This window comes from Dendrobates tinctorius, unplaced genomic scaffold (genome assembly GCF_039654945.1).
Source record: "Dendrobates tinctorius isolate UK_male_01 unplaced genomic scaffold, ASM3965494v1 ptg000103l, whole genome shotgun sequence".
NCBI classification, from domain to species: domain Eukaryota; kingdom Metazoa; phylum Chordata; class Amphibia; order Anura; family Dendrobatidae; genus Dendrobates; species Dendrobates tinctorius.
The window spans coordinates 35,160,435-35,173,344 of NW_027361771.1; the positions used below are offsets into that span (position 1 = coordinate 35,160,435).

Below are 12,910 nucleotides of genomic sequence, written 5' to 3' on the forward strand. Positions count from 1 at the left end.
GCTAAGTGACAGCACATGTGAAAAAGACTTGGGTAAACTAGTAGATCACAAACGGAATATGAGTCAACAGTGTGATGCAGCAGCAAAAAAGGCAAATGCAATTCTAGGATGTATTAACAGAAGCATACAGTCTAGATCACGTGAAGTCATTATTTCCCTCTACTCCTCTTTGGTCAGACCTCATCTGGAATATTGTGTCCAGTTTTGGGCACCACATTTTAAAAAAGACATCAACAAACTGGAGCAAGTTCAGAAAAGAGCGACCAGAATGGTGACTGGTCTGCTAACCCTGTCTTATGAGGAAAGGTTGCAGGATTTGGGAATGTTTAGTTTGCAAAAGAGAAGACTGAGAGGAGACTTAATAGCTGTCTACAAATATCTAAAGGGCTGTCACATTGCAGAAGGATCAACTTTATTCTCATTTGCACAAGGAAAGACTAGAAGCAATGGGATGAAACTGAATGGGAGGAGACACAGATTAGATATTAGAAAAAACTTTTTGCCAGTTAGAGTGATCAATGAGTGGAACAGGCTGCCACGAGAAGTGGTGAGTTCTCCTTCAATGGAAGTCTTCAAACAGAGGCTGGACAGACATCTGACTGGGATGATTTAGCGAATCCTGCTTTGAGCAGGGGGTTGGACCAGATGGCCCAGGAGGTCCCTTCCAACTCTACGATTCTATGATTCTATGATAAAGGGGGGATTTGGTTTACTATTTATAGCAGCAGGTACTGGGAAAGCCGCCTCCCTTCAGGACCCGGAAGGCCCCCGCGGCCATCTTGGATCCAGGAGCCTGCAGGAAGGAGGCCCTCGGAACAACGCAAGCACATCGCGTTGTTCCAAGGGGCTCAGGGAAGCACGCACGGAGCCCCCTCCCTGAGTGATTATTCCCTATGCCCCCAGGACACTGCGATCATGTTTGATCGCTGTGTGCCGGGGGTTAATGTGCCGAGTGCGGTCCGTGACCGCTCCTGGCACATAGTGCCGGGTGTCAGCTGTGATAATCAGCTGACACCCGGCCACGATCAGCTGCGCTCCCCCCAGGGCCCATGGACGGGATAGTACGTCAAATGTCAGAAAGGGATTAAAGACAAAATTGGCTCTGTCACTAAGGGGATAAAGAGAAGTCAGCAGGTTTTGCTATGTAATCGGAGAGCAGCATGATATCTGGGCAAATACCCCCAATTCCAGTGAGGAGTCACTTACAGAGCTGTGTGTTACTGTTTCAATACAATTAACCCCTTAATGACCGGAGCTTTTTTCGATTTTCCGTTTTTCGCTCCCCTTCTTTCCAGAGCCATAACTTTTTTATTTTTCCATCAATATGGCCATGTGAGGGCTTATTTTTTTGTGGGACGAGTTGAACTTTTGAACGACACCATTGTTTCTACCATGCCGTGTACTCTAAAACGGGTACAAAATTCCAAGTGCGGTGAAATTGCAAAAAAAAAAAGTGCAATCCCAAACTTGTTTTTTGCTTGGGTTTTTGCTAGGTCAGTTTTAGGTTCACTAAAATGCTATCATTATGATTCTCCAGGTCATTACGAGTTCATAGACACCAATCATGTCTAGGTTCTCTTTTATCTGAGTGGTGAAAAAAAAATTCCAATGTTGGCTTAAAAAAAAGCACAATTTTCCGAGACCCGTAGCGTCTCCATTTTTCATCCTCTGGGGTCGGGTGAGGGCTTATTTTTTGCGTGCCAGGCTGACGTTTTTAATGATACCACTTTTGTGCAAATACGTTCTTTTGATTGCCTGTTATTGCATTTTAATTCTGGCGTTTTGAATTTTTTCCTCGCTACGCCGTTTAGCGATTGGGTTAATCCTTTTTTTTTATTGATCGGGTGATTCTGAACGCGGTGATGCCAAATTTATGTATGTGTGATTTGTGTTTTTGTTTTTATTTTATTTTGATTGGGGCAAAAAGGGGGTGATTTGAACTTTTAGTTGTTTTTTGTTTTTACTATTGGCATGCTTCAATAGCCTCCATGGGAGGCTAGAAGCATGCCATACTTGTACTTGATCGGCTCTGCTACATATGGGGTGGCACTTATAGCATTGTACCGGCAACAACCATAGAGATCTCTGAGACCTCTGGTTGTCAAGGTAACGCGTTGCTGACCCCCGCTCACGTGACGGGGGTCGGCGATGCGCTCATTTCCGGCCCAGCGGCCGGAAGCGGTAGTTAAATGCCCGTTGTCAGTGTTTGACAGCGGGATTTAACTAGTTAATATAATAGGTGCGGGCGGATCGCGATTCCGCTCGTGCCTATTGGGGGCACATGTCAGCTGTTTATAACAGCTGACATGTCACAGCTTTGAGGTAGACTCGCCACCGGAGCCCACCTCAAAGCAGGGGACACTGACCGCTGATGTATCCCGTCAGCAGTCGGAAAGGGGTTAATATTTGAGTAGTAGATTAGGTGTAGGACTAGGTGTTTCGTGCATCCTAGTCAATTGCTCTGTGTAATTCCCCCACACACACACCACTCGTTGGCTGCTTTCTATCAATGTACAGTATATACAGAATGCTTCCACAGTGATGTGAGTGGGGTTATACAGAGTTCAGCATCGTGAGCAATGCTAAATTTGCATTATTGTATCAAAATATTGATATTAACCCCTTCACCCCCAAGGGTGGTTTGCACATTCATGACCGGGCCAATTTTTTACAATTCTGACCACTGTCCCTTTATGAGGTAATAACTCTGGAACGCTTCCATGGATCCCGGTGATTCTGACATTGTTTTCTCGTGACATATTGTACTTCATGTCAGTGGTAACATTTTATTGATATAACATGCGTTTTTTTAAAAAAATTGAATGTTTAAAAAAATGAACATTTTAACTTTTTTTCACAAAAAAAATTTATTTCAGGCCCAATTTTTTTTATTTTACCAAGGGTAACAGGAGAAATTGGACTGCAAAAGTTATTGTGCAATTTGTCCTGAGTAGGCTGACACCTGATATGTGGGGGGGAACCACTGTTTCGGCGCATGGCAGAGCTCAGAAGGGAAGGAGCGCCTTTTGACTTTTTCAACGCAAAATTGGCTGGAATTGAGATCGGGCGCCATGTCACGTTTGGAGAGCACCTGATGTACCTAAACAGTGGAAACCCCCCAATTCTAACTCCAACCCTAACCCCAACACACCCCTAACCCTAATCTCAGCCCTAGCCCTAACCCTAATGGGAAAATGGAAATAAATACTTTTTTTTAAATTTTATTATTTTTCCCTAACTAAGGGGGTGATAACGGGGGGTTTGATTTACTATTTATGGTGGTTTTTATGTTTGGCTGCTTTCACACGCTAAAAGACGCTTTTTATTGTAAAAAGTTTTTGCATCACCACATTTTGAGAGCTATAATTTTTCCGTATCTTGAACCACAGAGTCATGTGAGGTTTTATTTTTTGCGGGACGAGTTGACGTTTTTATTGGTACCATTTTCGGGCACGTGACATTTTTTGATCGCTTTTTATTCCGATTTTTGGGACGCAGAATGAACAAAAACCAGCATTTCAAGAATTTCTTTTGGGGGGTGCGTTTACACCATTCCGCGTGTGGTAAAATTGATAAAGGGGTTTTATTCTTCAGGTCAGTACGATTACAGCGATACCTCATTTATGTCGTTTTTTTACGTTTTGTCGCTGTTATGCAATAAAAACTATTTTATATGAAAAATAAATATTTTTGCATCGCTTTATTCTGCGAGCTATAAGGCTGGTTTCACATTAGCGCTTTTTAAGCGCACGCACGGCCGGGGGTAGCTCCGCCCCCGAGCCGGCTCTCTGCCCGGCGTGCCCGCCCCTTGCTTGTAGCGCCGCCTCCTAGCGGACAGCGGCGCCTGCGATCGGCGCACCCTATCTTTAGCATAGGGTGCGCAGATCGTGCGCAGGCCGTGCGCTAGTTGCGCTTTGACCTGCGCAGCGCACTTTTGACGGTGCGCCGTGCGCGCCAAAATCCGAAAAGTTTGATTTTGGCACGCACGGCGCACCGTCAAAAGTGCGCAGCGCAGGTCAAAGTGCAACTAGCGCACGGCCTGCGCATGATCTGCGCACCCTATGCTAAAGATAGGGTGCGCCGATCGCAGGCGCCGCTGTCCGCTAGGAGGCGGCGCTACAAGCAAGGGGCGGGCACGCCGGGCAGAGAGCCGGCTCGGGGGCGGAGCTACCCCCGGCCGTGCGTGCGCTTAAAAAGCGCTAATGTGAAACCAGCCTAACTTTTATTTTTTCGCTGATGATGCTGTATGGCAGCTTTTTTTTTGTGGGACAAGATGCCGTTTTCAGCAGTACCATGGTTATTCATATCCGTCTTTTTGTTCGGCGGTATGATAATAAAGCATTGTTTGTTTTTCTTTTTTTTTTTTAGGGGTTCACTAAATGGGTTAACTAGTGGGATAGTTTTATAGGGCAGGTCGTTATGGACGCGGCGGTACTAAATATGTGTACTTTTAGTGTTTTGGGTTTTTCTATTTAGAAAAAAAAGAGTTTATTAGGGAATATTTTTTTTTTTTTTTTTTAATGTATTTTTACACGTGTTTTTTTGTTTTGTTTTTTTTTTTTTACTTTATTATATTGTCCCGGGGGGGGGGGGGACATCACTGTCTTTTGTCAGATCGCCGATCTGACACTTAGAACAGCGCTGTGTCAGATCGGCGATCTGACAGGCGCTGCTGCAGGCTTCTGCCTGCGTGCTCTCAGCAGGCAGTGAGGAAGACGCCTCCCTGCAAGACCCCAAAGACCCCTGCGGCCATATTGGATCTGGGGGTCTGCAGGGAGGAGGACACTCGGAGCGACGCAGCACATCGCGTCGCTCCGGGGGTTGCAGGGAAGCACGAATGGAGCCCCCTCCCTGCGCGCTTCTCTCCTATGCCCCCGGTACACTGCGTTCATGTTTGATTGCAGTGTGCCAGGGGTTAATGTTCCGGGGGCGGTCCGTGACCGCCCCTGACACACAGTGCTGGGTGTCAGCTGTGATAATCAGCTGACACCCACCCGGATCAGCTGTGCTCCCCCCGTGAGCGCCGCTGATCGCGTGTGACGTAATATTCTGTCCTTGGGACTTAGGTCCCAGGTCACATGGACGGAATATTACGTCCAATGTAGGAAAGGGGTTAACAAAATTTCTACCAGAGAATGTCCTTAGAATACTTTCTCTACTTTAAATGGGGTGAATTGTTAGATCTCGGCCTCCTTCCACCTACTAAGACATTTTCTGACTTGTGTAACATATAATTCATAATGTGACTTTGATACTTGTTACATTTATTTCTTCTACAGTACTATAATATAACCACCTACCATGGAGCTAAACATTGAAAACTTTTATTTTTGGAGGTTCTCTTTAAAATGAATGCTGTTGAACTCTGGTATTGATTACGTCCTATAGACATTAATGTTTTTATTGTTCTCCCAGCAGATGGAACCATAATAAGGACTAGTTCAGAGGAACATCTCCTTTTTTCTCCAAGCTTTGAAACACAAGATTGCACACTTAAAAAAACGTGTAGCTCCGATTGCTCCCTGGTATGTCACAGGGAAGAAAAATCCTCTGATCCTCACGTACACACACAATCTTTTCATAACCCACATTCAGTTGATAAAAGCGTTAATATTTTTACTTGTGATAAATGTGGGAATTCTTTTTCTACCATTGATCAATTTCATGACCATCAGCAAATCCACTTGGAAGAGAAGCCATACACGTGTTCTTCATGTAAAAAATGTTTTTCAACTCAAGCAACCTTTCTAAACCACCAACAAATCCACACAAGTGTAGATCCTTTTGAATGTTCGGAATGTGGAAGATGTTTTAGCCAGAAGTCCCACCTTAATAAACATTACAGAAGTCACAAAGGGGTAAAATCATTTCCTTGTTTGGAATGTGGAAAATGTTTTACCCAGAAAGGCCATCTAAGCAATCACCAGAGACTTCATACGGGAAAGAACATTTTTACTTGTCCAGAGTGCAAAAAACCCTTTACATTGAGATCACAGCTTGAGAAACACCTGCGAATCCACACAGGAGAGAAGCCATTTTTGTGCAAAGAATGTGGGAGAGGTTTTAGTCAGAAGTCTGTACTCACTAACCATCAAAGACGCCACACAGGAGAGAGGCCATTCTCTTGTCCAGAATGTGGAAAGTGTTTTTCTAGGAAATCAAGTCTTTTTGAACATCAAGTTATTCATAAAGCGGAGAGGCCTTTCCCATGTTCTGTTTGTGGGAAAAGCTTTAAACATAAATCTACTCTCATTAATCACCAAAGGAGTCACACGGGAAAGAAGCCATTTGTGTGTTCTGAATGTGGGAAGGGTTTTACACGAAAATCAAGTCTTTCAGAACATTGCACAATTCACACTGGGGAGCAATTCTCATGTCCACTGTGTGGTAAACTGTTTGCAAAGAGATTGACATTCCTCAAACATCAGGAAAGTCATTTAGGTGAGCACCCGCTATCATGTTCTGACTGTGGCAAATGTTATACACAACTGTCAGAACTTATTCTACATCAAGAAAATCACAGATGACAAGTAGATAACGTGAGATGGGATCATAGCGTTACTTGAAAATTAATCATATTATATACATATAATAATAATAATTGTATATGGGTAGCACGGTGGCTCAGTGGTTAGTACTGCAGCCTTGCAGCGCTGGAGTTCTGGGTTCGAATCCCACCAAGGACAACATCTGCAAGGAGTTTGTGTGTTCTCCCCGTGTTTGCGTGGGTTTCTTCCGGGTTCTCCAGTTTCCTCCCACACTCCAAAGACATACTGATAGGGAATTTAGATGATAATGTGTGCAAACTGTAAAGCGCTGCGGAATATGCTAGCGCTATATAAAAATAAAAATTATTATAATCATATGGATTCCCTGAAATGCAAATTATGATATACTTTCTTAACAGCAAGAAACAATGTGCAATTTCAAGCAGGTGCATACCTCCGATAGTGGTCTACAGTCAATGGATGGAGATGATTGCTCTTCTATAAAAACTGGCACAGTATGGATATCATCCTTCCATCCTTTCTAATCCTAGAAGTTTTTAAGATCTTGAACTTTATACTGCAATATTTGGCAGAAGATCTTTGTTTCAGGTAATAAAACCGTCTGCTTGCTTTCCCGCAACAGTGGCTCTCATGTCCATGGACAGATATTGCAGCTCTGTTTAAATATGTTTGAGCTTGTTTGTAACCGCTCATAGACAAGGGAAATGCTTTTTACAAACAGAATATCTTTATTAGTTGTCTAAGATAGCCCTTTTAATGTTTAAAGTGTTTTAAAGAGAGAGTTGTTCTAAATGGAAAACAGCTCTTTAGAAGGCTAATAGACATTGAATGTAACAGTGGTATGCATGTGCAGATACCTGTCCATTCTAACAGGCCTTTTACAGCTCCTGATATAGCCAGTGGATTGGTTATAAAGGGATTGTCCTATATTGGCAAGTTACGTCCTATGATAACATGGTACTCTAGTAGTTGGTTACCTGGTGGAGTGCAGCGTCCAATACTTATATAACTAATTAGACACATTCCCGATGCAGGACATGTTTAAGTACATTTCAATATACTATATATCAAGCAACGAGAGTACAAATAAAACTTACCCTTTTAATAAATGTTACTAAAAAAAGCCATGCTCATGAACACGCACATAACGTGTAGAAGTAGAATGTTAAAATAAAAGGTGCTAATATATATACAACATTTCTGTGCAATGAGTATTAAAGTGCCCATGGCGACAACAGTGCAAGTAAAAAATCGGAAAGGTCTCATCAGTATCCTTTGTAGCGGATGTAGACCATAAAAGAAAGCGCTGGAGGAAGGGGAGAAGGTAATCAGATGACCTTAATATCCCCTGTCGTGCCCCATTCATAGACTCCTGCCCTGACAAGGGCAGTACCCAAGAGTGGTGCTACTATTAAATGACCCCCAAGTCACCTCTATGCCTGCTGCATTGAGACACCACTCACTAGTGAAGTGGTTGCAATGAACATGGAAGTAAATCCATTCCTAGCTATGTTAGATCACATGTTAAACCTCACAGTTGGGATGTGATATGAAAAAACCTCAAATGGAGAGATACATTGTCAAGTAACATTGTTCATACCGGGTAAAACAACCTGACTATAAAACCTAATTGACGGCCTGAAAAAAAAAATGGTAAAAAGGCACGAAATAGGAAAAAATAGGGACAAAGGGGAATCGGGGAGGGGAGGGAAACAGGAAGGAAATTACACAAAACAGCTGATGTTCAGCTGTTCATTGAGCCCCTAGGGGCTGCAGGTTTGTAGTCCATAGATCTATTTACTCTTCCTTTTGGGAAGGAGTCTGTCATATTTGCACCCTCTTTTAGGAGATCTGCACAAATTGATCCCAGTAAACATCAAGAGTGAAGTGTCGCCACCATACATACCGTTGATGTGTTTTGCAGTGGATGTATCATGACCGTTATTGCTGTCCCCAATGTGTTGCGCCACCATTTTTCTGTAAAGTTTTTCCTACATGTGCCTTGCCACATGCACACCTAGCTTTATAGATAATCCTCTTGGTTCTACAATTACTAAGATTATTTTTAGTGTAGCATTTCTGGATAACATGACTTAAGAATGCCTTGCCAGTGTATGGATTGTTGCAAAATAATTTTTTGTTTTTTATTATACAAGTATTTACACCACAGTGAATAGTTGATGGTGATGGGCATTACAGTAGCTTAGGTATAGGTAATGTGTCGACCCGGACTGGGTCTTTTTCGAACCTTGCTGGAAAAAAACATATAAAGTATTACTGTGCAGTACAAATATACAAGTGATCACATACAAAAATAGACAGAACCAAGAAAATAATCCTGTAAAATCAGACAAAATTATATGCACAGTTCATAGTGAAGTAAACAAACATATAAAAATAATAAAATAGTAACATAGTTATTAAGGTTGAAGGGAGACTTTAAGTCCATCTAGTTCAACCCATATCCTATCCTAACCTGCCCTAACATGTTGATCCAGAGGAAGGCAAAAAAAACCCATGCGGCAAACAGTAAGCTTCACTTTGGGGAAAAAAAATTCCTTCCCGACTCCACATACGGCAATCAGACTAGCTCCCTGGATCAATAGGAGCATTAGTTTAGACTTAATGTATGCATGATCTACTATCTGGAAAGCAAATTACTATATACGGTATACTCTTGTATAAACCGATCCGAGTATAAGCCGAGGCACCTAATTTTGCCACAAAAACTGGAAAAGCGTATTGACTCTAGTATAAGCCGGGTATGCATTGTCCCATAATCCCCATCCTGGTATGCATGCTTGGTTCCTCATCCCCATCCTTGCATGCATTGCTCCTTATTCCCATCCTTGCATTCATGGCTCCTTATTCCAATCCTTATAATGATGCCAACTACCAGGAGGATCACAAAAAGGCCCCTAAAAGGGATTTTTCTTCAATGTCTCCTCTTACGAAGAGATGTTGGGGGCTGGTGGTCCTCCATCATGACGTCCTTGTACAGATCCATGTGTCCTTCTATGTACTCCCACTCCTCCATGGAGAAATGGACAGTGACATCCTGACACCTTATAGGAACCTGACACACAATGATACAGTCATCACCCAGACACATCATCCCTTGTGTTACTGTATAATGCCCCAGTATTCCCAGCAGCGCTCACCTCTCCAGTCAGCAGCTCAATCATCTTGTTGGTGAGTTCCAGGATCTTCTGATCATTGTTTTGCACTTGCCTCAGTAAGTGGTGTAGGCAAAGTGATGGGGATTCTGCTCCATTGTTCTGACACGCAAAGACAGCTGGTACAGTCTTCAGAGGTCTGCCTTGCTACCGTGTATTCCTGTGAATGTAGGGGAACTCTAAAAAGTATCACTATGCACATTCCCAGTATCGCTTACCTCTCCAATCCTATATCTATGCAAGAAACAGAGAGAAAATATGAAAGCTGCTTGATGTGAGTGCCCTATATTGCTCACCTCTCCAGTCAACAGATAGATGATCTCCAGGGTGAAGCTTAATAAGCTGCTGACAGTCTTATTCTTGACCTGGTCCATCCTCAGCAGTTCAGTCACAACAATTAGGATTTACGATGGGAATGTGAGACATCAGCTTGAGGATTCTTATGCTGTACACATTTTCAGGAAAAAAAACAGCTTGTAAATTTATATATAAGCTTAAACGGTTGTTGTCATTTCAATAAATGTATCTCCATTTGATAGCCAGTGTACTAAATAGCCAAGTTGTAAGTCACTTTATTTACAGAGTTTTTTTACACCTGTAAAACGTGAGCCACTAAGGGTGACTTCCTCCTCTGTAACGTGCTGCTTGTTGTGAGCGTTTCAATGCAATCCTATGGCGGCGGAATCGCCGCGATTCCGCAGAAAGAATGGACATGCTGCGGATTTTACCACTATGCGATTTTGCAGCAGAAAAATTTGCAGCATGGGCACAGCAATTGCGGAATCCCAAAGGATTGCATGGGAATGCGATTTTATGTGTTTTTAAGCATTTCCGCTGCGGGAAACACTTACAAAACGCAACATTGGCACACAGCCTAAAATCCACAGCATGTCCATTCTTTCTGCTGAATTGCGGCGATTCCGCCGCCATAGGATTGCATTGATACACTCAACGCATGTGGGTATGCCCACCATGCGTGAAGTGAGTGCTTAATGTGCAGATGGTACCCAGGGTCTGGAGGAGAGGAGACTCTCCTCCATGCCCTGGGTACCATATTCCTGTAAAAAATAGAATTAAAATAAAAAATAGTGATATACAGTCATATGTTAAAGTTTGGGCACCCCTATTAATGTTAACCTTTTTTCTTTATAACAATTTTGTTTTTTGCAACAGCTATTTCAGTTTCATATATCTAATAACTGATGGACTCAGTTATATTTCTGGATTCAAATGAAGTTTATTGTACTAACAGAAAATGTGCAATCTGCATTTTAACAAAATTTGACCGGTGCAAAAGTATGGGCACCGCAACATAAAAGTGACATTAATATTTCGTAGATCCTCCTTTTGCAAAAATAACAGCCTCTAGTCGCTTCCTGTAGCTATTAATGAGTTCCTGGATCCTGGATGAAGGTATTTGTGACCATTCCTGTTTACAAAACAATTCCAGTTCAGTTAAGTTTGATGGTCGCCGAGCATGGACAGCCCGCTTCAAATCATCGCACAGATGTTCAATGATATTCAGGTCTGGGGACTGGGATGGCCATTCCAGAACATTGTAACTGTTCCGCTGCATGAATGCCTGAGTAGATTTGGAGTGGTGTTTTGGATCATTGTCTTGCTGAAATATCCATCCCCTGCATAACTTCAACTTCGTCACTGATTCTTGCACATTATTGTCAAGAATCTGCTGATACTCAGTTGAATCCATACGACCCTCAACTTTAACTAGATTCCTGGTGCTGGCATTGGCCACACAGCCCCAAAGCATGATGGAACCTCCACCAAATTTTACTGTGGGTAGCAAGTGTTTTTCTTGGAATGCTGTGTTTTTTAGCCTCCATGCATAACGCCTTTTTGTATGACCAAACAACTCAATCTTTGTTTCATCAGTCCACAGGACCTTCTTCCAAAATGTAACTGGCTTGTCCAAATGTGCTTTTGCATACCTCAGGCGACTCTGTTTGTGGTGTGCTTGCAGAAAAGGCTTCTTTCGCATCACTCTCCCATACAGCTTCTCCTTGTGCAAAGTGCGCTGTATTGTTGACCGATGCACAGTGACACCATCTGCAGCAAGATGATGCTGCAGGTCTTTGGAGGTGGTCTGTGGATTGTCCTTGACTGTTCTCACCATTCTTCTTCTCTGCCTTTCTGATATTTTTCTTGGCCTGCCACTTCTGGGCTTAACAAGAACTGTACCTGTTCTCTTCCGTTTCCTTACTATGTTCCTCACAGTGGAAACGGACAGGTTAAATCTCTGAGACAACTTTTTGTATCCTTCCCCTGAAAAGCTATGTTGAATTATCTTTGTTTTCAGATCATTTGAGAGTTGTTTTGAGGAGCCCATGATGCCACTCTTCATAGGAGAATCAAATAGGAGAACTACTTGCAAGTGGCCACCTTAAATACCTTTTCTCATGATTTGATACACCTGGCTATGAAGTTCAAAGCTCAATGAGGTTACAAAACCAATTTAGTGCTTCAGGGAGTCAGTAAAAAGTAGGAGTGTTCAAATCAAGAAAATGATAAGGGTACCCATACTTTTGCACCGGTCAAATTTTGTTAAAATGCAGATTGCACATTTTCTGTTAGTACAATAAACCACATTTGAATCCAGAAATATAACTTAGTCCATCAGTTATTAGATATATGAAACTGAAATAGCTGTTGCAAAAACCAAAATTGTTATAAAGAAAAAAGGTTAACATTAATAGGGGTGCCCAAACTTTTACATATGACTGTACTTACCCTCTGATGGCCCCCGGAGTCCTCCCGGCTCTCAGCGGTGCTGGCGGCATCTTTCGTTCCCTGGGATGCATTGCGTGAATCACCTGAGATGATGTAGTGGTCTCGCGAGTGTGACGTTACAAAGGTCCTTCGTTCAAAGCATCCCTTGGAACATACCAGGAGCGCAGCTATGGACATCGGGTGCCGTCAGAAGGTGAGATTAACCATATTTTTTATTTTTAACATTCTATCTTTTACTATTGATGCTGCATAGCAGGATCAATAGTAAAACATTGGTCACATTTGTCAAGCATTATGCTTGACAAGTGTGACCAACCTGTCAATCACTTTTCCAAGCAATGCTTCAAATCGCTTAGGAAAGCGCTAGCATTCTGCAAGCTAAAAACCCATGCGAATTTCGAATGTGTTTTACCCGTGGCAGGGAGTTGTGGAAATGCTATGGACAACGTGGGCACTTAGCAGATGGTCATGCATGGT

At 42.6% G+C, this 12,910-nt stretch overlaps 1 protein-coding gene across 1 annotated transcript in view; it reads left to right on the forward strand.

Moving 5' to 3' along the window:
- LOC141100158 (uncharacterized) overlaps positions 1 to 12,910 on the forward strand; it is a 78,324-nt gene that overhangs the window by 14,008 nt on the left and 51,406 nt on the right. The window contains exon 6 of the mRNA XM_073588436.1: positions 5,419 to 6,441. Coding sequence (XP_073444537.1) covers positions 5,419 to 6,441 — 1,023 coding nt within the window. The remainder of the gene's footprint in view (positions 1 to 5,418; positions 6,442 to 12,910) is intronic.